Source organism: Globicephala melas, chromosome 3 (genome assembly GCF_963455315.2).
Source record: "Globicephala melas chromosome 3, mGloMel1.2, whole genome shotgun sequence".
Taxonomy (NCBI): Eukaryota; Metazoa; Chordata; class Mammalia; order Artiodactyla; family Delphinidae; genus Globicephala; species Globicephala melas.
Window position 1 is genome coordinate 88,971,385 of NC_083316.1, and position 25,267 is coordinate 88,996,651.

At 36.4% G+C, this 25,267-nt stretch overlaps 1 protein-coding gene across 2 annotated transcripts in view; it reads right to left on the reverse strand.

The window, feature by feature from the left end:
* The window catches only part of PJA2 (praja ring finger ubiquitin ligase 2), a 78,866-nt gene that overhangs the window by 47,888 nt on the left and 5,711 nt on the right, over nucleotides 1-25,267 (reverse strand). For both annotated transcript variants that reach the window (XM_030869908.2, XM_060296091.2), the window contains 3 exons: nucleotides 4,219-4,336; nucleotides 2,701-2,901; nucleotides 189-1,239 (listed from right to left, as the gene is read on the reverse strand). In XM_030869908.2, coding sequence (XP_030725768.1) covers nucleotides 189-1,239; nucleotides 2,701-2,901; nucleotides 4,219-4,249 — 1,283 coding nt within the window. In that variant the 5' untranslated portion in view covers nucleotides 4,250-4,336. The remainder of the gene's footprint in view (nucleotides 1-188; nucleotides 1,240-2,700; nucleotides 2,902-4,218; nucleotides 4,337-25,267) is intronic.

A 25,267-nucleotide genomic window follows, 5' to 3' on the forward strand; every position in this document is an offset into this window, starting at 1 on the left:
GAGTTTCTGTGAAAAACTAACGAGTAGTTTACATGTATGGTTACCACTCAGTAAATAAGAATATTTGATAAGTCAAAATATCTAACTTACTGACCATGTCAGATAGCCCATCCACCAAATATCATGGTACTAGAAATAAACCACTTTGCTCACTAAACCATCTCACAAAGCACAGCACGAAACCTTACCTATCTTCATCTTTGTCATACAGTTGGTAATAATCTCCACAGCCATTCCAAAACGTGTTATCCACAACTTCTTGCCTTCCTGTGGCTCCACTTTCTGGTGTTATTTGGTTATCTTCTGTGTCTCTCTGTGTAACTCTTGCGAAAGGCAGATCCAAGAACATACAATCATGTTCTCCATCATAGTCATCACATTTTATTAAGAGGTCATCTGAGCCATTTTCCTCAACTTCCAAAGCCTCTCTCCACCTCTGAACACTTCTTTGCTTAGCCTCATGCCTATTAAAACCTGTTTCTTGGTCCACCTGGCTTGAACTTATCAGTTTCCTAACTTTGGGCCTCACTACCTGTTCAGGAGAACTTCCCTGGTTTTTGCCCCTATCACTGGTATTTTGCTCGCTGCAAATATGCCTGGGAGCACAGGCTGAATCTTCAACTGAATTTTCTCTTTGTCTCTCCTGGCTAGTATTATTTTGTTGTTTCTTTCTAACCACTTCATCTTCAGAAGAGGACCTCTGAAATTCCTGATTGTTCTGATTGACAAACTCAGTATCACCAGTTGAACTTTTCACTAAAGGTGCTGAATCTACCTCTTCGAACTCATCTCTTAATTCACAGTTAAAAGAGGGAACTGTTGGTGAAAGACCAGTGTATGCCTCTACCTCTCCATTTTCCAACTCAAACACTGTATTGCCCAATGCTTCCTGATATCTACCACCTTCCACAACGTCTGCAGAGAGCTGATGACTGTCATTATCCTCTCCATGTCTGCCATCTGGATCGTAAGAGTCAGTATGAACCAATGTAATTCCATTTTGAACACTTGAAGCATTACAAACTTCTGAAGTATATTCTCCCTCAGAATGATTGTGAAGATCCGTACTGCTTCCTAAGGTCTCCCTGCCTTCCTCGCTATGATGTACTGCAGCAAAGGATGGACTGCTCTCAATGGTTTGATTCAATGCTGTATCACAAATGGGAATTTCTGCTTCAGTTTTTTCAAATAAAGGGTCATTGGGTAAAGAAGAATGAACTTGATCCAATGGACTGGAACCTTCATAGGGAACAAAAGAAAACATATTTAGAGGGATTAATTTAGATAATGTTTTATTTAATAATGACTCTTTAACTAGAAATCATACCAATTATTAATTATTTGAGAATATGAGTGAATTTCTCTGACAGGTGCTAATAGGCTCCCTAACTTAACTGGGAGGGTGGACGGGTTACCCTATGAGTTCATTTATGCCACTGTGTAGCCTCTTAATATCCTCTCCCTCAGATGTCTTCTGTAGGTTTTTCACCTAAATCCTAATACCTAAAACATTCTGTAAAAGACATTTAAAAGAGAGGCTAATAAGAGACTAACAATGAGAGGCATAAGTGAAGTCACAGGGTAACCAATCTGCCCTCCCAGTTGTTGGACTGTGCAATTCAGACTTAAATTACTTTATTACATGCAGATTTTTTTTTACATGTAGATATTTTAAAAGGTGGTTATAATAGATATAAGAACAGGCTATATACAGATCTAACAGAAATGAGACTCTACTGTGTTTTATGTCAATTCAGAAGATTATATCTCAGTCCCTAGATACATAATATTACATTTCTATCCCCAAAATGAATTGTTAAAATATACCTACAATGAGTTAACTTTAACTATGTTACAGCTATCAGTGAAAAACAACAAAAGAGTCAATGTGTTGATTCTCTTTGTCATAGTTTGTCAGAATTTTGAGACAAGAGTAAAATCCTAACTACTCCACAAATTACTTTAAACATGACTATCTTTTACCATCACTAATGTAATAACAAAAAATGAAGATGCTAAGACCTGTTGGAACAAAAATTTATAAATAACTGAAGGGAAGTCTTACCATATCACAAAAAGGCTGCTTTAACAGAAGGACCTTAGGTAATAATTCAGATTCTTGTATATAAATGACAGTAAAAAAAATAACCTAGAATTATCAAGTTTGCTCAGGACAAGAGGAAGATGACATTCCAGTCCAAAAATGTGTAGTTATAGTACATGGATACCTGCAAAATACTTTTTCAAACTAATGAATAATTAGGAAATTTTAATTAAATAACTATGTATTACTTGACATTTATATTTTATATGATTCTAAACGAATCAACTTAACCAAGCTAAATTATTGAGATACAAATAAAACAAAAAGCTATTTAAATGTAATATGCAGGGAAAAATATACTCAGTTCACATTAAAAATTTTTTTGGATTGAAAGATGAAGAATTCCTCTGGCTGAAGGATGTGACAACATGTAATCACTGCCATGACAATGTAGTTATTGATTGGCCATATTCTATCTTTTTCTATGTTTAAATGTATACACTATTAAGTTAATAGAAAATTTTGAAATGAATTTCTTAATAGGAAATGTATAGCATTTATACTCAGAGACACACATAAAACCCACTATTTCAAATATTACAAGATCAATTCTTACATGGTTATTAATAGCTTTTAAATAATCCCATGTTGCATACCTGAGGAATTTTCTTTTGGAACATCATCTAGTTCCAACACTTCATAGTCATCACCAGCCCTACCTAAGCTTCTTTCATGCCTGGTCATACACGGTTTGAAACTGACGTATGCATGTCTTCTGCCATATCGCCTGCCTGTGATTGTCTGATATCCTCCTGCTGGTTTGGGCCAGGCCGCCTTGCTGGATTCTTGATCCATTGCTGAAAAACAAAGTTAAAAATTAAAGAGACATAGCAATGACTTATTCTGACATTTGGGGTAATGTTTCAACATATATTGCCAAATCATATGCTACTGAACATCGAATGCCCCTTACTAGCAATATAAAACATACCTGAAAAGAAAACATGAAATACTACATTATGAGAGTTATGTGACCCCCTTATCCCCCAAATATCTTAAAGTTTGGTTCCTTTAAGGTACTTCAGATTTTTATAACGTTACTTACCCCAATTTTTTTCCACTTGCCAAATTACTATACTGCAAAAGCTCCTTAAGGATTGGAGAATGATTCTCCAAGTTATCAAAGTACCTTATGTATAAGTGCTCAATACGTATTTGTTGAGTGAATTATTCACACGTACATGATACGATGGTTTCAATTACATTAAAAGTGAATAAATTCCAGTCAAAGGTAACAGGTAATTTCTTTAAATGGTATCTGTACTATTATAAAGAACTAACGGGACCACAATAAAATATATCCCAAAGATCAGGGTCAGGTAAAACTCTCCAAAAGAAAACAGTGGTGAGCCAAGTCAAACTCTTCAAAACTACCAATGGTATACATATGGTATGTATGAAAAGAAAAAGCCATCAACATTTGAACAACTCGAATACTAAGTTCGATGCCTGAGGGACATATAGTAGCAACAGTAGCATCTTTTACTGAGTAGGACATTATCTCATATATACATATAGTAAAAGTTTGCTTAGTCCATTGAGTTTTACATATATTATGCAGGAACTAAACAAAATATTTTCTCACAGTATACGGAATAGTCAATAAATGAAAAAGTTACACATTTTTGTTTTATTGCATTAGAATAAGAACTATAATTGCTTTTAAGCACAAAAACCTGTATTTATAACATTATAATATATGATACCAAGTGTTACATTGTTACTTCATCCCCTCACAAACCTGTTGAGGTGGATACTGTATTTTATTTTAAAGAATAAAAAACTAGGGTTAAAATGAATTATGTAAGAAACTTGTCCAATAACCCAATATTATGACTCCAGACCAGTACCCTTAACACCACCTCCAAAAGAATAGTCTCCAAAGTGGAAAGCACAATAGATGCCAAGGGGGTACGGAAAGAAAATATGAGTTTCTATTTATACTCATTTTTGTATTAAAAATTAGAAATTAAGCTTTATAAATATTCAATACATGGATTGAAACTAGCCTTAAGTAAGACGATGATCACACATCACGTATGGTACTCAAGGAATCTGGAAGGAAAAATATGAAGTTCTCAATGTAGAGGAACTGACAGAGACACCTTGCTTACCTGCTGGCTCCTTTTCAGTATACTGTGACATATATGGCAGTTTTTGTGTGCCCAGTTCAGTGGAATTATGGATGTGATTTAGTTTTTACTCACACAATGGATAAGCTGCAGGTGATTCCTACAAAGAAACCATGGATTAAACAAAATAGTAATAATATAGCACAAAACAAAAATAGCAAAACTAATACTACTTCTCCTAGTGAAGTTCTTAGCTAGCCCATAATAACAGAGAAAAACACAATTGGATCTGACAAGTCAATCAAAAAACCTCAAAACTATGAAGATGGCTATTTGAAAGAGATTTAGATCTCCTCTTGAAAAACCTTGCCTTAAGTATGTATCATCCTTAAGATTGACAATGATAACAACACACAAATAATTTATAAGTAAATAAGCAAATATATTGGGAGAAATGTTGATTGGGGTATGTGACCAAACTGTTTGGGGGTCTACTACACACTCTCTGCTTCTCCATCAAACACTAAGTTCCTTTAGCCCTGGCATTGTTAAAAGAAGTTAACCCTAGGAATACAAACTTCATTTTAAAAATGTATAGTGGTACATTTTAAAAATATATAGTGGCTTATGACAATTAATAATTAACGTGTATAAAAATGATACACTTGTTCTTTACAATAATAGTCAATTGATCATTCAGATATTTTAATCCCAAAGAAAAACCCATTCTAAATTAGAAGAACTAAAATTTACCATGCAAAGTATAAAATGACTTCATCTGTTTTGAAGTTAATCCATTTATTTACTATTTTAAAAGTTGCAACCTGTGCTTTTTTTTAAAGTTTGTCAAGAGCTTAGCTTTTTAATTAAATACTTTAATTACTTAAAAACGAGCTATTGCTAAGCTGCCTACCACCAACTTAAAGCTGTTACAAGATGATAGTTCTGAAAATTAGTTTAACTGTATATATCTATCTAGCCATGTATAGCTATAAATTAACATACATAAAAGTACACATATCCTCCCATATAAATTATAAATTCAGCAATAGGTTGTACAGTAATGTTCTAATATAGCTAAATCAAGTCAGATGGTTAACAATAGCTAAAGGGTAAAGGAATATCAAGAAAATAATTCTACCATACTGGCAAAAACACAAGCTCTGATTAATATTGTTTTAATAGTAAGAAAAATAATGTGCAATTAACTTGAATCTTCACAGATTCACAGTATAATAATACATGCAGACTCAAAGGTTGGCCATGGATTTAAGTTCATGAGTATTTTACCCAAAGTCTTTTCTTTGAAATAAGGCAATATTCCAGGCACTATTTTCAGTGCTGAGGATATAACAATGAACAAAATAGACAAATATTCCTGCCCTCCTAAAACTGCAGTATGGGGTATAGACATTAAACAAATAAGCAAAAAATAAAGATATGTTAGACAATAAATACTATGGAGCAAAATAGAGCAGAGAATAAAGAGCTCCTAAGGGTGTGCAGTTTAAAGTAGTGTGGTTAGGGAAGGCCTCACTGAGAAGGAATCATTTGAGCAAACACCTGTGAGGAGGGAGCCACGTGTAAACCTAGGGAAAGAACATTCTCAGCAGAATAAAAAGAAGATCCTGAAGTAAGAATTTCCAGAATTTACCTTAGCAAGAAGTCTGGGATGGAATGAGGACGAGAGAAAGTAACAGATGAGGTCAGAAAGTTAATTAGGGAGAAGGGAGTAAGGTGGAACAAACAACATAGGGCTTTACAGGATAATAGAAGAAATGTAGGTTTTATTTTGAGTGAGAGGGAAAACCACCAAACAGTTCTGAGAAGAGAACTTCTGTTTTAAAAGGAACACTCTGGCTACTGTGTTTATTTATTTATTTATTTATTTATTTGGTACGTGGGCCTCCCACTGTTGTGGCCTCTCCCCTTGCGGAGCATAGGCTCTGAACGCACGGGCTCAGCGGCCATGGCTCACAGGCCCAGCCGCTCCGCGGCATGTGGGATCTTCCCGGACCGGGGCACGAACCCGTGTCCCCTGCATCGGCAGGCGGACTCTCAACTACTGCGCCACCAGGGAAGTCCTGGCTACTGTGTTCAGATGAAGGGGAACAAGGTCAAAGGCAGGAAGACTGGCTAGAAAGCTATGGAAATACTGACAAGAGATCACAGTGGTTTGGACCAGAGTAAAAACAGGTGGTGAGAAATGGTCAGATTCTGTCTATATTGTGAAAGTAGAGCCAACAAAGTTTTCTGATGTAGGTTATGAAAGAAGGTAAGGATTTGAGGCTGACTCTAAGTTTTATAGCCTGGGCAACTAGAAAAACAGAGTTGACATTAACTGACAGGAAAATCTGTGGAAGACATAGGTTTGGAGAAAGTATCTTGAGTTTAGTTCTGGATGTGCTAAATTTGAGATATCTATTAGATATTCAAGTAGAAATGTTAAATAGGATGCTGGAGTTCACTGGACAATTCTGAACTGCCAGCATAATTTGGAAGTTATCAGGATATGGACAATATTCAAAAGGGCTTGAACTTGGAAGAGATGTCTAAGTAGGCTTGGAGAAGGAAAGAAGTTCATGGGCTGAACCCTGAGATGATCCAAAATTAAGAGGCCAGGGAAAAAGAAGTATCAGGAAAACCGACCAATGAGAGGGGCTTGTGAGAGAAAAGAAAAAATCCAGGAGTGTGGATGTCAAATGAAGACAGGGCTTTAGACCAAAGAATTGATCCACTGTGCCAATGCTGCTAAAAGGTAAAGTATGACAAGGATCTATAACTGACCACTAGACTTAGCAACATGGAAGATTACTGGAGTTCCTGACACGGGGCACCTTTGGTAGAACAGTGGGTATAAATGCCTGCAGAATGTGCTGTTAAGAGAGAGTGCTGTTAAGAGTACAAAATCATGAAAATCGCTCTGTTTCTTAATCATACTTTTCTTCAACATGAATCCACTTCCTTCTAAAAGATTATTTTTGGAGCCCTCCAACATCCTGATATAAATTTAGTCTACTTGTTTTCAAGATCCAACTACTTCTGTGCTAACTTTTGATGGTACTTCTGAGTTAGGTCCCCTGATTTGAAACCCATGTTTTCCTTTCTTTTGTTTGTTTTGGGACGGGGTGTGCATTTGTTTGTTTTGTCTTTACTAGAAGATCTTCAAGTAATTGTTTCAGGAATTTTATTTAAGGAGGTAAACACTGAGTCTTTGCATGTCAAAATATTTTCATCTTTCCCTTACACTTTGGATATAGGTCAAAACAAAATCATTTTTTACAAACTCTAAAAGGCAATGTTTTCTAAGCATCCCATGTTGCTGTTAAGAAACTGTTCTGCCAGTTTATTTCTCATCCTTTTGTAGGTAAACCAATTTTCTTCGGAATAATTAGGATTTTCTCTTAATAAACAGTATTCTATAATTTCGCAAGGACTTTCTTAGACCATTTAAAAAATTTCTACTCCATAGCCCTAGTAGGGCTGCTTTAATTTAAAGGCTTTCATTAGATTGTCTCAAAGATGTCCTTTTTCTTTTCCTTCCTATTTTCACTGTATTTGGCCCACGCAGTTTAATCCTTTGTCTCTAAACTTTTCTTTCTCATTTTCAATTTACGGAATGGTAGCTTTCATCTGCTTTAAATTCCAGCCTTCCAACATTCTCTACAATAATTTTTGAAATTTCTTGCACTTTCTTATTCTCTTCTTCTTCTATCATCATCATCATCATTTTCAATAGTGGCTCTTGTCTTACGAATAAAATGTAGACTAGAATCTCTCTGTAGACACTAATTATCTCTATTTTATCTGAGGCCAGCTATGTAGACAAATGTAACTCGTTCCTATCTCTGAAGTATAAAAGAGAAAACAAAGCAAAACAGGGAGGAGAGGATAAATAATAAAGAATAAAGACCTAGCTGTGTGTCAAGATTAAAATGATTAATTCATCAGTGCCAAATTTGTATCTAAAGTTTATTGGGAACATTTGGTTTCTGAGTCTTCTCTAAAGAAACGTTTCCTTTGCTAGTACTATTCACCTAATAAACAACATATGATTCCTCTCTACTTGTGACGATTATTCATCTCAAATGCTGTGGAATCTTCATATACGTCTTCCTAATTATAAAAGCAAAAACAATAACCAAAAAAAAAAAACCCAAAAAAAACGCCATAAATATGCTGCTGTCTAAGAATTAAAGGAGTTAATCAGGGAAGTATTAATTCTAGATCTTCCAGCTTTTTACCTAGATAGCATCATTTATAATTTTAACTAGGATAGTACACCAGCAGCTCTAGATAGGCAATGGAAACAACCTTCAAAAGAATACAAGGAAAAGCATGGGTATGGGGTGTACACTTCCCACAGCAGAATTGAAAGACTGTGGTGAATTTAAAGATAAAGACCTTGCTTTAAGTGCATTATGTCTATTAAATGCACTGTGTCTTTACATTCTCTAACAAGATACGAATTTAAACAGTTGTGAAAAAAGGGATGAATGAATGAATGAATGGCAATTCTGTGCTCCTTTCTCTGATGGAAATATGAAAATATAATGAAAAGAGATGAAGAGTTGGGAATACTTATATTCTAACTCCAACACTTATACTTACACACATTAAATGAAAGCTAGTGGTAGTAGAACTAATTCAGAAAACTAAAAATCTAAAATAGTAATAAAAGAGGACCTTCAAGATGGTAGAGGAGTTAAGACGTGGAGATCACCTTCCCCCCCACAAATACATCAAACATACATCTACATGTGGAACAACTCCTACAGAACACCTACTAAACGCTGGTAGAAGACCTCAGACCTCCCAAAAGGCAAGAAACTCCCCCATGTACCTGGCCATCTGGTTGACAGGGTCTTGGTGTTCCAGCCGGGTGTCAGGCATCAGCCTCTGAGGTGGGAGAGCTGAGTTCAGAACACAGGACCACCAGAAACCTCCGGGCCCCACGTAATATCAATCCGCGAGAGCTCTCCCAGAGATCCCCGACTCAATGCTAAGACCCAGCTCCACTCAATGACCAGCAAGCTCCAGTGCAAGACACCCCATGACAAACAACCAGCAAGCCAGACAGGAACACAGCCCCACCCATTAGCAGAGAGGCTGCCTAAAATCATAAGTTCACGGACACCCCAAAACACACCACCTGACGCAGCCCTGCCCACCAGAAAGAAAAGATCCAGCCTCATTCAACAGAACACAGGCACCAGTCCCCTCCACTAGGAAGCCTACATAACGCACTGAACCAGCCTTACCCACTGGGGGCAGATACCAAAAACAATGGGAACTATGAACCTGCAGCCTGCAAAAAGGAGACCCCAAACAAAGTAAGGTAAGCAAAAGAAGAAGACAGAGAAATACACAGCAGATGAAGGAGCAAGGTAAAAACCAACCAGACCAAACAAATGAAGAGGAGATAAGCAGTCTACGTGAAAGAGAATTCAGAATAATGATAGTAAAGATGATCCAAAATCTTGGAAATAGAAGAAAATACAAGAACCGTTTAACAAGGACATGGAAGAACTAAAGAGCAAACAAACAATGATGAACAACACAATAAATGAAATTAAAAATTCTCTAAAAGGAATCAACAGCAGAATAACTGAGGCAGAAAAACGGGTAAGTGACCTGGAAGATAAAATAGTGGAAATAACTACTGCAGAGCAGAATAAAGAAAAAAAAATGAAAAAAATTGAGGACAGTCTCAGAGACCTCTGGGACAACATTAAACACATCAACATTCGAATTTTAGGGGTCCCGAAGAAGAAGAGAAAAAGAAAGGCACTGAGAAAATATTTGAAGAGATTATAGTTGAAAACTTCCCTAACATGGGAGAGGAAATAGTCAATCAAGTCCAGGAAACGCAGAGTCCCATAAAGGATAAATCCAAAAAGAAACACACCAAGACACATATTATGTAAACTATAAAAAAATTAATACAAAGAGAAAAAATATTGAAAGCAGCAAGGGGAAGGCAACAAATAACATACAAGAGAATCCCCATAAGGTTAACAGCTGATCTATCAGCAGAAACTCTGCAAGCCAGAAAGGAGTGGCAGGACATATTTAAAGTGATGAAAGGGAAAAGCCTACAACAAAGATTACTCTACCCAGCAAAGATCTCATTCAGATTTGATGGAGAAATTACAACCTTTACAGACAAGCAAAAGCTAAGAGAATTCAGCACCAACAAAAAAGCTTTACAGCAAATACTAAAGGAACTTCTCAAGGCAGGAAACACAAGAGAAGGAAAAGGTCTACAATAACAAACCCAAAACAATTAAGAAAATGGCAACAGAAACATACATATTGATAATTACCTGAAATGTAAATGGATTAAATGCTCCAATCAAAAGACAAAGAGGGGCTGAATGGATACAAAAACAAGACCTGTATATATGCTGTCTACAAGAGACCCACTTCAGACCTAGGGACACACACAGACTGAAAGTGAGAGGAAGGAAAAAAATATTCCATGCAAATGGAAATCAAAAAAAGCTGGAGAAGCAATTCTCATATCAGACAAAATAGACTTTAAAATAAAGACTATTACAAGAGACAAAGAAGGACAGTACATAATGATCAAAGGATCAATCCAAGAAGAAGATATAACAATTTAAATATTTATGCAACCAACATAGGAGCACCTCAATACATAAGGCAAATGCTAAAAGCCATAAAAGGGGAAATCAATGGTAACACAATAATAGTAGGGGAATTTGCCACCCCACTTTCACCAATGGACAGATCATCCAAAATGAAAATAAATAAGGAAACACAAGCTTTAAATGACACATTAAACAAGAAGGACTTAATTGATATTTATAGGACATTCCACTCAGAAACAACAGAATACACTTTCTCCTCAAGTGTTCATGGAACATTCTCCAGGATAGATTATATCTTCGGTCACAAATCAAGTCTTGGTAAATTTAAGAAAACTGAAATCATATCAAGTATCCTTTCCAACCACAACACTATGAGACTAGATATCAATTACAGGGAAAAAAAACCTGTAAAAAATACAAACACATGGAGGCTAAACAATTTGTTACTAAATAACCAAGAGATCACCAAAGAAATCAGAGAGGAAATCAAACAATACCTAGAAACATGATGACCCAAAACATATGGGATGCAGCAAAAGCAGTTCTAAAAGGGAAGTTTACAGCAATACGATCCTACCTCAAGAAACAAGAAACATCTCAAATAAACAACCTAACCTTACGCCTAAATCAATTAGAGAAAGAAGGAAAAAAAAAAAACCCAACGTTAGCCGAAGGAAAGAAATCATAAAGATCAGATCAGAAATAAATGAAAAACAAATGAAGGAAACAATAGCAAAGATGAATAAAACTAAAAGCTGGTTCTTTGAGATGATAAAGTTGATAAACTATTAGCCAGACTCAGCAAGAAAAAAAGGGAGGGCTTCCCTGGTGGCACAGTGGTTGAGGTTCCGCCTGCCGGTGCAGGCAACACTGGTTCGTGCCACAGTTCGGGAAGATCCCACATGCCGCGGGGCAGCTGGGCCCGTGAGCCATGGCTGCTGAGCCTGTGCGTCTGGAGCCTGTGGTCCGCAACGGGAGAGGCCACAACAGTGAGAGGCCAGCATACAGCAAAAACAAACAAACAAAAAAAAAAAAGGGAGAAGACTCAAATCAATAGAATTAGAAATGAAAAAGGAGAAGTAACAACTGACACTGCAGAAATACAAAGGATCATGAGAGATTACTACAAACAACTGTATGCCAATAAGATGGACAACATGGAAAAAATGGACAAATTCTTACAAAAGTACAGCCTTCCAAGACTGAACCAGGAAGAAATAGAAAATACAAACAGACCAATCACAAGCACTGAAATTGAAACGGTGATTAAAAATCTTCAAACAGGGCTTCCCTGGTGGCGCAGTGGTTGAGAGTCCGCCTGCCGATGCAGGGGACGCAAGTTCATGCCCCGGTCCGGGAAGATCCCACATGCCACGGAGCGGCTGGGCCTGTGAGCCATGGCTGCTGAGCCTGTGCTCCGCAACGGGAGAGGCCAAAACAGTGAGAGGCCCGCGTACCACAAGAAAAAAAAAAAAAAAAAATCTTCAAACAAACAAAAGCCCAGGACCAGATGGCTTCACAGGCGAATTCCATCAAACATTTAGAGAAGAGCTAACACCTATCCTTCTCAAACTACAGGACAATATGACTGATGAACACAGATGCAAAAATCCTCAACCAAATACTAGCAAACAGAATCCAACATCACATTAAAAGGATCATACACCATGATCAAGTGGGGTTTATCCCAGGAATGCAAGGATTCTTCAATATTTGCAAATCAATGTGATACACCATATTAACAAATTGAAGGATAAAAACCATATGAAAATCTCAGTAGATGCAGAAAAAGCTTTCGACAAAATTCAACACCCATTTATGATAAAAAACTCTCCAGAAACTGGGCATAGAGGGAACCTAACTCAACATAATAAAGGTCATATATGACAAACCCACAAACAACATAGTCCTCAATGGTGAAAAACTGAAATGATTTCCTCTAAGATCATTAACAAGACAAGGATGCCCACTCTCACCACTATTATTCAACATAGTTTTGGAAGTTTCAGCCACAGCAATCAGAGAAGAAAAAGAAATAAAAGGAATCCAGATCAGAAAAGAAGAAGTAAAGCTCTCACTGTTTGCTTATGTCATGATACTATACATAGAGAGTCCTAAAGATGCAACCAGAAAACTACTAGAGCTAATCAATGAATTTGATAAAGTAGCAGAATACCAAATTAATGCACAGAAATCTCTGGCATTCCTATATACTAATGATGAAAAATCTGGAAGAGAAATTAAGGAAACACTCCCATTCACCATTGCAACAAAAAGAATAAAATACCTAGGAATAAACCTACCTAAGGAGACAAAAGACCTGTATGCAGAAAACTATAAGACACTGATGAAAGAAATTAAAGATGATACAAACAGATGGAGAGATATACCATGTTCTTGGATTGAAAGAATCAACATTGTGACAATGGCTATACTACCGAAAGCAATCTACAGATTCAATGCAATCCCTATCAGACTACCACTGGCATTTTTCACAGAACTAGAACAAAAAATTTCACACTTTGTATGGAAACACAAAAGACCCTGAATAGCCAAAGCAATCTTGAGAAAGAAAAACGGAGCTGAAGGAATGTGGCTTCCTGACTTCAAACTATACTACAAAGCTACAGTAATAAATACAGTACGGTACTGGCACAAAAACAGAAAGATAGATCAATGGAACAGGATGAAAAGACCAGAGATAAACCCACGCACATATGGTCACCTTATCTTTGATGAAGGAGGCAAGCATATACAATGGAGATAAGACAGCCTCTTCAATGAGTGGTGCTGGGAAAACTGGACAGCTACATGGAAAAGAATGAAATTAGAACATTCACTAACACCATACACAAAAATAAACTCAAAATGGATTAAAGACCAAAATGTAAGACCAGACACTATCAAACTCTTAGAGGAAAACACAGGCACAACACTCTATTACATAAATCACAGCAAGATCCTTTTTGACCCACCTCCTAGAGAAATGGAAATAAAAACAAAAATAAACAAATGGGACCTAATGAAACTTCAAAACTTTTGCACAGCAAAGGAAACCATAAACAAGATGAAAAGACAACCCTCAGAATGGGAGAAAATATTTGCAAATGAAGCAACTGACAAAGGATCAATCTTCAAAATATACAAGCAGCTCATGCAGCTCAACATCAAAAAAAAAAAAAAAAACCCAATGTAAAAACGGGCAGAAGACCTAAATAGACATTTCTCCTAAGAAGATATACAGATTGCCAACAAACATATGAAAGGATGGTCAACATCACTAATCATTAGAGAAATGCAAATTAAAACTACAATGAGGTATTACCTCACACAGGTCAGAATGGCCATCATTAAAAAATCTACAAACAATAAATGCTGGAGAGGGTGTGGAGAAAAGGGAACCCTCCTACACTTTTGGTGGGAATGTAAATTGATACAGCCACTATGGAGAACAGTATGGAGGTTCCTTAAAATCTAAAAAAAAAAAAACTACCATATGACCCAGTAATCCCACTATTAGGCATATACCCTGAGAAGACCATAATGCAAAAAGAGTCATGTACCACATTGTTCATTGCAGCACTATTTACAATAGCCAGGACATGGAAGCAACCTAAGTGTCCATTGACAGATGAATGGATAAAGAAGATGTGGCACATACATACAATGGAATATTACTCAGCCATTGAAAGAAGCCAAATTGAGTTATCTGTAGTGAGGTGGATGGACCTAGAGTCTGTCATACAGAGTGAAGCAAGTTAGAAAGAGAAAAAAAAATACCGTATGCTAACACATGTATATGGAATCTAAAAACAAAAGTGGTTCTGAAGAACCTAGGGGCAGGACAGGAATAAAGACGCAGATGTAGAGAATGGACTTAAGGACACAGGGCGGGGAAGGGTAAGCTGGGATGAAGTGAGAGAGTGGCATGGACATACATACACTACCAAATGTAAAACAGATAGCCAGTGGGAAGCAGCCACATAGCACAGGGAGATCAGCTGGGTGCTTTGTGACCACCTAGAGAGGTGGGATAGGGAGGATGGGAGGGAGACGCAAGAGGGAGGGGATATGGGGATATATGTATACATATAGCTGATTCACTCTGTTGTACAACAGAAACTAACACACCATTGTAAAGCAACTATACTTTAATAAATGTTAAAAAATAAATAAAATAGTAATAAAGCAAAAGACTTAAGCAAACAGAATAATGAATGTTCATATATCTAAATGAACACAATATACACTGAAGTTGATACATACTAAGCCTACACCTTGAACTGCCTTCAGAATCATAGTTCTCCTACACCACTGAGTAGTCAACTAACAGACCAGCTTGTATAATACTTAAAACTTACACATTTATTATTATTATTTTTGCAATGTAGCCCACTCACTTCAGTAACATCACCATACCTCTGTTAGAATAATGTGCTGGTTTTATAATATGTCCACAAATTCTTTGATACTTCTCCCTTCAAAAAGCAGAGCCTAATTTGTTCCCTTTAAGTGTAGGCTATAATTAGTGACTTTTTTCTAATGAAGATAAAATGATAGAAGTGTGTGATGTACAAGATTCAGGCACAGAAGACATTGTGGCTTCCTCCTTACTCTCTCTTGGCTCACTCTCTCTGGGAGAAGCCAGGTGCTACACCATAAGATCACTCAAGCAGTCCTATGGAAAGGTCCACATGATGAGGAACTGGCAGTTTCTGCCAAAAGCCAGAAGAAACTGAGGTCTTCTGGCAATAGCCATGTGAATGAACCACCTAGGACGCAGATTCTCCAGCCCCAGTCAAGGCTTCAGATGACTGCAGTCCCAGCCTACATCTTGATTGTAGCCTCCTGAGACCTTGATCCAAAACTACCCAGCCAGGCTGTTTCTAAATTTCTGACCGATAGAAACTATGAGATAATAAATGTTCTGAGCTGCTAGGTCTATTGCTGCATAACAAATTATCCTGTATTAGATAAATACAAGCAATTTCAATTACGTGTACTTAGATTCTGAAATTTCTTATATTTCCACCTATCACCAGAATGAAGATTTTCTAATACCATCTCATGAAAGTACATTTTCTCCCTTTAAAAGATCTACTTATTCTCAGCTTGGAAAATGCCATGTTAGGGATAACAGTACCAAAATTAATTATACTGGCCTTTTGCTTGTTGACAGTGTCAGAACTGCTGCTTAGCACTTACACTCCACCTATCACCTAGTAGATACTCATTGAAAAGCTACTGGATCAGGAACACTTACTTTTAGAATTTACATCTAAATAATTTAAATGAAGTTTTAGGCAGAAAGAGAGAAATCAGTTGAACTTCCAGAGGAAAAGTTTCAACTGAAAGCCTGTATCTATACCACTGTGATCCATTTGCTGGGAGCCAGAAAAAACTCACTTGGAAAAAAAAAAAAAGGGGGGGGTGTTAATGACATATAACATTGTATTAGGTGTACAACATAATTATTCAATATTTATATATATTGTGAAATAATCACAAGTCTAGTTAATATCTGTTACTATACAGTTATGAAATTTTTTTCTTGTGAAAAGAACTTTTGAAATCTACTCTCTTAGCAACTTGCAAATATGCCACATAGTACTATTAACTATTAGTCAACATGCTGTACATTACATGCCCATGACTTACATATTTTATAACTGGAAATATGCACTTTCTGACCCCCTTCATCCATTTTGCCTGCTCCTAACCCCCACCTCTAGCAACTACCAATCTGTTCTCTGTATGTATGAGTTTGGGTTTTTTTGTTTTTTAAGATTCCACATGTGAGATCACATGGTATTCGTCTTTCTCTGTTTGATTTCTTAGCAAAATGCCCTCAAGGTCCACCCATATTGTCACAATACCAAGATTTCATTATTTTTAATGGCTAATATCCCATTATATACACATATATACATACACACACACACACACACACACACCACATCTTCTTTATCTATTTATCCACGGATGGGCACTTAGGCTGTTCCCATATCTTGGCTGTTGTAAATGATGCTTCACTGAACATGGGGTGCATACATCTTTTCAAGTTAGTGTTTTCATTTTCTTCAAATAAATACCCATAAGTGGAATTTCTGGATCAGATGATAGTTCTATTTTTAATTTTTTGAGGGACCTCCATATTGTTTTCCATAGTGGCTGCAGCAATTTACATTCCCACCAAGAATATATGGTAATGAATGGTAACTAGACTTTTGGTAATGATCACTTTGTAATGAACACAGATATTGAATCATAATGTTGGACACCTAAAACTCAGATACTGTTATATAAGAAACAGAACAAAACAAAAAGTTAGTTCAGAAACAAATACAATTTGATCCAACTATTTGAAGAGGGAAGTCTTGATTACTCTTCCAAGCCCACTGGAATATTTATTTTATATTCTCCCATATTTAGCTTTACATATATGCTTCCAAAGTGCCCTAGAAATGTTTCTTAAGATTCCTCTTAAAACAAACTTTTATAGGGCTTCCCTGGTGGCGCAGTGGTTGAGAGTCCGCCTGCCGATGCAGGGGACGTGGGTTCGTGCCCCGGTCCGGGAGGAACCCACATGCCGCGGAGTGGCTGGGCCCGTGAGCCATGGCCGCTGAGCCTGTGCGTCCGGAGCCTGTGCTCCGCAGCGGGAGAGGCCACAGCAGTGGGGGGGGGCCGCGTACCGCAAAAAAAAAAAACCACAAAAAAACAAACTTTTATAATTATCTAGCCTGCATTTCCTTTTAGTAAGATAATTCTTTAGTCATACAAAATTTGTAATTATTACCACACTTGAGCTATATATTCAGAAATCAACACTTCATGACAAAATGAGTTTATGACAAACTCTGACAAATGCCACTAGAAAGCTGTTTCATATATGTTGGAACCAATTACATTGAAACTTAGCTTCCTAACATTATCTCATCGTTCCACTTTCAGCTGCTAAGGCAAAGTAAATATCCCAGGAGATTAATAAAGTATCCATTTTGAACAATGTAAGCTTGCACTTGATTCTGTTTCACGCTTACATATTATTTTTAATGTATCTCTAGATTTTTCATGTCTTCTATCCACAAGCACAAATAGTTGCTTATACATATATACAACTGCAAAATATTCAGTACATCTAACTAGTAAACAATAAATAAGGACTGAGGTGACATTACTCCCATATATCACTGTAAGCAACTGGACACATTCAGTAAATCAAGTAACCTATTATCAACCACAAGACTTGAAAGTTACAAGCTGCTACACAAGCAAACTTCCAGGCTATGACTGGCAAATTCTGCAAGGAGCAGCTGTAGAAATGATAATACCTAAATCAGAGAGAAAATTTCAGGTACAACTGTTAAACTTCTAAGATGAAATGGGTTTGCTATCCCTAGTTACAAGAGGTAACCTGAGAGAAGGCTATACTTGATTAACTACTACTCTTCTCTGAAAACTTTTTTGTAAACCACTGTAAAAGAGGAACAGTAAACTCAGCATTGGTACAGTGAAAATTACATTACAAAACATAACTCAGACATAAAATATACATAATCAGAAACAAATAATCCAAAAATGTTATATTTAAGTAGGTAAAAAACTGTATTTTCAAATTCTGTTCTGGTAAACCCTCTATCTCACCAAGTGTTTATAAACTTCTCATTCTGTTAAAAAAAAAAAGTGTTAACAAAATACTGTTTTTTTTTAAAGACTATCAACAGCAATCCTTGAAGAAAGACTTGAATGAGCATACACCCAACACAGTAGAACAATATTTTCTGTGTTTTACTGGAAGCGTAATTGGCTAAGGGGGAAAAAGATTAACAAAAGAAAAGTAAGATGAAAAAATATAGTATCAATTCATTAAAAAACAAGATGAAGAACATTTGTCAAATTTACCTCATTTAGATAGGAAGATCTCTGATTCAAATGTGTCACAAATAAGGATGCTGCTCAACCTACCCTCTTTTGAGATGTGCAAGTCAGTCAGCTCAGAATAAAAAAGCTGCAGAGAACTAACACAACACTGTAAATCAACTATACTTCAATTAAAAAAAAAAAGCTGCAGAGATTTATTTTCATGTCAGTGAGCCAGGAAAAGAAAAAACAAGGGTACAGGAAATAAGGAAAATAAAAAATAAAATGTTATGCATATGAAAAGGTAGCAAATTTCATCTGATGTTAAAAAACACAAAATATGCTCAGAATAAATTAATGTATCTGTGATAGACATTTAGATGTAAGCACTACCAAAAAAACAAAAAAAAAAAGGAACATATGTGAATGGCGGTTGGGGAGATACAGAAACAAGCATGGCAAAATGTTGAAGCAAGATGATATGTACATGGGGGCTCCTTGTACTCTACTGAAATTTGTTTGGAACTTTTCATGATAAAAACTTAAATTATTTTCCTTTTCTCTGCAATCATTTGTTGAAGAATTGTTTACATATAATAAAGTATAAAACTCAAGTACACATTACAATTCAATGAATTTTTACATAGGTATATATCTGAAAAACTACCACCTATGTCAAGATGTAAATCATATACCATCACTTCAGAGGGTTCTCTCTCTCTCTCCTTCCAAGACACTGACTCCTCACGAACCAAAGGCAACCACTCTCCTGACCTCTATTACCTCAGTTTAGTTTTTCCTATTTTAAACTTCATACAAGTGGAATCATACATCATGAACTCTTTTGTGTCTGTCTACTTTTGCTTGACACAATGTTTCTGGGATTCATTCACGTTATGAACATCCTTGTACATGTTTTGTTTTGTTTTGTTTACCTTTCTTGGGTACATCTGACCTGAAATTACGGGATCACAGTCCACAGCTATGTTTGGCTATAACACATACTGACAGTTTTGTAAAGTGGCTGAAACAACCTGACATTCCCACCAGCAATATATAAGAGTATCAGCTGTGGGCTTCCCTGGTGGCGCAGTGGTTGGGAGTCTGCCTGCCGATGCAGGGGACACGGGTTCGTGCCCCGGTCCAGGAAGATCCCACATGCCGCAGAGCAGCTAGGCCCGTGAGCCATGGCCGCGGAGCCTGTGCTCTGCAACGGGAGAGGCCACAACAGTGAGACCCGCGTACCGCAAAAAAAAAAAAAAAAGAGTATCAGTTGTTTCATACCCTTGGCAACACTTGATATTGTTTCACATCCTTGGCAACACTTGATATTGTCAGTCTCTAATTTCAGCCATTCTGACAGGGGTGTGATGGTGCCTCATTGTGACATTTCCCTGATGAGTAATAATGTAGAGGAGGGATCCTCAAACCCCGGGCCGCAGACCACTACCAGTCTGCAGCCTGTTAGGAACCAGGCCGCACAGAAGGAGATGAGCGGCGGGAGAGGGAAGCTTCATCTGCCACTCCCCATCTCTCCCCACTGCTCGCATTACCGCCTGAACCATCCCCCCTTGCCGGTCCATGGAAAAACTGTCTTCCACGAAACCAGTCCCTGGTGCCAAAAAGGTTGGGGACCACTGATGTAGAGCACCTTTACCTATGCACATTGGCCTTTTGGATAACTTCTTTTGTGAAGACCTGCCTGCTTTTTTGCATATTTTTTAATGTGTGTTGTTTGCCTTTTTCTTTTTGATTTTTAAGAGTTACTTATATTTTTCTGGATACAAGTCTTTCACCAGATTTACTTAATGTGAGTATATTCTTGCAGTCTGTGGCTTGCCTCTTTTCTTTAATGATGTCTTCATGAATAGAAATTTGTAACTGATTGTAGTCTAATTTATCAATTTTATGTTCTATTTAAAAAATTTTTGCCTACCCCACGGTGATGAAGATATACTTCTAGGTTTTCTTCTAGAATCTTGATAATTTTAGCTTTTACATTTAGTTCTATGATCCAACTCAAATGAGCTTTTGAATATAGTATCAAGTAAAAATCAAGGTTCATTTATTCCCAAATATCCAATATCCAATTTATCTAACACTATTAAAAGTAAATGTTTTCTTAACTTCAGTGCAGTTTTTGTCATAAACCAAGAAACGACATATGTGAAGGTCTATTTCTAGACACTCATATTCTTCCATTGGTCTTTTTGTCTACCTGGTTCTAATATAACACTGTCTTAATTACTGTAACTTTATAGCAAGTCTTGAGACATTTACATTTTGATATAAATTTTGGAATCCATTTGATTAAAATTTTTAAATTCTGGGATATTAATTGAAATTTTATTGAACCTATAGCTCAACCTGGGGTAATTGACATTTTAACAATATTGAGTTCCTACCATATAAAGATGGAATATTTCTCCACTTATTTAAGTATTTTAAAATGTCTCAGCACTGTTTTATATTTTTCAGTGTAGAAGTTTTGCCCAAGTTTTTATTATATTTATCCTTAGGTATCTTACATATTTTGATGCTATTCTAAATGTACTTTTCTAATTTTATTTCATACTTTTTGGTTGTTAACACACAACTTACAGTTAATTTTTGCATGTTGTCCTTGTATCCAGTCACCTTGCTAAATTCACTTATTCTAAAACTTTGCTGGTAAACACTTTTAAAATTTTTTTCCAATTTTTAGGGCTTCCCTGGTGGCGCAGTGGTTGAGAGTCCGCCTGCCAATGCAGGAGACATGGGTTCGTGCCCCGGTCCGGGAAGATCCCACATGCTGCGGAGTGGCTGGGCCCGTGAGCCATGGCCGCTGAGCCTGCGCATCCGGAGCCTGTGCTCCGCAACAGGAGAGGCCACAACAGTGAAAGGCCCGTGTACCACAAAAAAAAAATTTTTTTTTCCATTTTTTAAAATTAACTTTTTTTATCCTGAGGGCACTGGTTAGAATTCCAGCATAATGTTAAATAGAAAAAAAAAGATATGGGACATGAAACAAGGTTTTTCATTGAGTATGATATTAGCTGTAGGGTTTTTGTTGTTGTTGTTGATACTCCAGAAAATTAACAGTATTTTCTTCTATTCCTAATTTGATGAGGATTTTTTAACACGACAGATGGTGACTTTTGTCAAATGATTTCTCCATCTACAGAGATGATCGTATGAGTCTTCTACACTGTTAAAGAGATGGACTACATTGATTAATTGTAAAACAACAAACCAACCTTGTATTCCTGGAACAAATCTGTGATATCTTTTTTACATATCACTGGATTATCTCTGTATCTATGTTCTTGAGAATTATTGGCCTGTAATTATCTCTTTTTTCTCATGTTCTTGTTAGGTTTTTCCTACCAAGATTATGCAAAAATCATAAAATGTTCAGGGAAATGTTTTCTTTTTCAGTTCTCGAAAAAGTCTGTGTAAAATTACCATTATATCTTACTTAAATGTTTGAGAGGTTTACCAGTGAAGCCATCTGGGCCTGGGGTTTTCTTGATGGAAAAGTTTTTAATAAATTCAATTTGTTTTTCAAAGATTATGACCTTTCATTCAAGTTAGCAAATATGTACTAATATAAAATTGTTCATAATTTTCCTTAACAATTTAATATCTATACAATTTGTAGTGATGCTTCAGTTTTTCATTCTTAGTATTGGTATTGTCTGTTGTCCCCCAATTTTTTCTTGATCAGTCACTACAGGCTTATTATTTTTTAAAAGTCTTCTCAACAAACTGTAAATTTTTCTGTTTCATTGATTTCTACTTTTATATTTACTACTTCCTTCTTTCTGCTTTCTTTGGGTTTAATTTGTTGCTCCCTTCAGTTGTGAGCTTACACCACTGATTTTGAACTTTTCTTCCTTACTAATATATGCATACAGGCATACCTCAGAGATATTGTGGGTTCAGTTTCAAACCACCAAAATAAAGTGAACAGTGCAACAAAGGAAGTAAATTTTTTTTTGGTTTCACAGTGTGTATAAAAGTTACATTTTTGCTATAGTGTAGTCTATTAAGCATGTAATAGCATTGTGGTTAAAAAAAACCCCAATGGACACAACTTAATTAAAAAGTATTTTACTGAGGCTTCCCTGGTGGCGCAGTGGTTGACAGTCCGCCTGCCGATGCAGGGGACACGGGTTCGTGCCCCGGTCCGGGAGGATTCCACATGTCGCGGAGCGGCTGGGCCCGTGAGCCATGGCCACTGAGCCTGCGCGTCTGGAGCCTCTGCTCCGCAACGGGAGAGGCCACAACAGTGAGAGGCCTGCATACCGCAAAGAAAAAAAAAAAAGTATTTTACTGTCAAAAAAGTGCTAACTATCAGTGAGAAAATGCTGTTGGACAAATGGCACTGATAAACTTGCTCATTGCAGGGTTGCCGTAAACCTCAGTTTGTAGAGAAACACAGTATCTGTGAAGTGCAATGAAACAAAGCACAATAAAAATGAAGCGTGCCTGTATAAAGCAATAAAGTCCTCTCAAAGCACTGCTTCAGTTACACTCAACAAGCTCTGATGTAATACTTCTGTTGTTTTTCAGATCAAAATATTTTCTAATTTCCATCGTGACTTCATTTTGATTCATGGGCTATTTAGAAATGTCTTGATTAATCTTCAAACATTTGGAGCCTTGATAGTTATTTTCTGTTCCTGAGTTGTAATTAATTCCACAGTGATCAGAAAACATGTACTGTATAATTTCAATTCTGTGAAATTTGATCATACTTCAAGGACCAGAATATTTTGGCAAATGTCCCAAGTGCACTTGAAAAAAGAAAGTATAGTCTTCAGTCTTTAGATAATATGTTCTATGAATGTCAATTATATCAAGTTGATTAATCATGTCATTCAAATTTTCTGTTCCCATACTGATATTTTTATATAATTGTTCTATCAGTTACATCAAATGTATATGTAAAATCTCCAGCTATGAATGCATACTATCTTTACTGCTAATTATATTAACTTCTATATTCAGAAGCTATGTTATTAGGTAAACACACACTTATTATATCGTCTTGATGAACTGACCTACTTATTATGATACTTTCCTGTTATCTCTTATACTTCTTCCTTTATGTCTATTTTGTACAATATTAATATAGGCACATCAGCCTTCTTTTGGTGAGTGTTTGCAAACAATATTTATCCAATCTTTTTACTTTCATATTATGTGTGCCTTTAAAGTGCTTTTCTTTTTTAAAAATAAATGCTTTTAAAGGTGTTTTTTTTAATCATGCAAACATGAATCAAAAGAAAGATGGAGTGGCAGTATTAATATCAGATAAAGTAGACTGCAGAAGAAATATTACCAGAGACAAAGAAGGATACTATATAATGACAAAGGGGTCCATTCACCAAAAAGACATAACAATCCTAAACATATATGCATCTGACAACAGAGGTTCAAAATTCATGAAGCAAAAATAGTTAGAACAAAGAGGAGAAATAGACAAATCCACAATTATACTTGGAGACTTCAATTCTTCTCAGTGACCAACAAAACAAGTAGACAAAACCTCAGTTAGGAAATAGAAAACCTAACAAGCACCACCAGTCAACTGACAATTACAGAATATTTCATATAAATATATAATTTAGTTTTTAATATGGAATGTAGAATTTATAGAATATTCCACCCCAAAGCAGCATAATATACATTATTTTGAATTGCACATGGAACATTTACCAAGACTTACCATGTTCTGAGTAATAAAACTTCAAAGAATTCAAACAAAATTATACAAAGCATGCTTTCCATCTAAAACAAAATTAAGCATAGAAATCAATTATAGAGCTAGGCAAAATCAACAAATAATTGGAAATTAAACAATATATTTCTAAACAACCCATGGGTCATTGTGAAAGTCACATAAGAACTCAGAAAATATCAACATAAAACTTTGTGGGACCAGGGCTTCCCTGGTGGCACAGTGGTTAAGAATCCTGCCAATGCAGGGGACATGGGTTCGAGCCCTGGTCCCGGAAGATACCACATGCCATGGAGTAACTAAGCCCATGTGCCACAACTACTGAACCTGCGCTCTAGAGCCTGCAAGCCACAACTACTGAAGCCCACGCACCTAGAGCCCGTGCTCCACAACAAGAGAAGCCACCGCAATGAGAAGCCTGCACACCACAAAGAAGAGTAGCCCCCGCTCGCCCCAACTAGAAAGAGCCCCCGCGCAGCAACAAAGACCCAACACAGCCAAAAATAATAAATAAATAAATAATAATTTTTAAAAAAATTGTGGGACCATCTAATGTGGTGCTTAGAAGGAAAAGAAGAAAGGTCTCAAATCAATAGCCTAAGCTTATACCTTAAAAAATTGTAACAGAGTGGATTTAAATCCAAAGCACACAAGAAGGAATAGTAAAGAGCAGAAATCAATGAAATTGAAAACATTTGTTTTTTGAGTAATAAAATAAAAAGCTGGATCTTTGGAAAAATTAACAAAATTGGTAAACGTGGAAACAAACTAATAAAGACAAAAGAGGGGACACATTGCCAATATCAGGAATGAAAGAAAAGACACCACTATAGATGCTATAGACATTAAAAGGACAATAAAGAAACAACTTCATGGCAATTAATAGATGAAA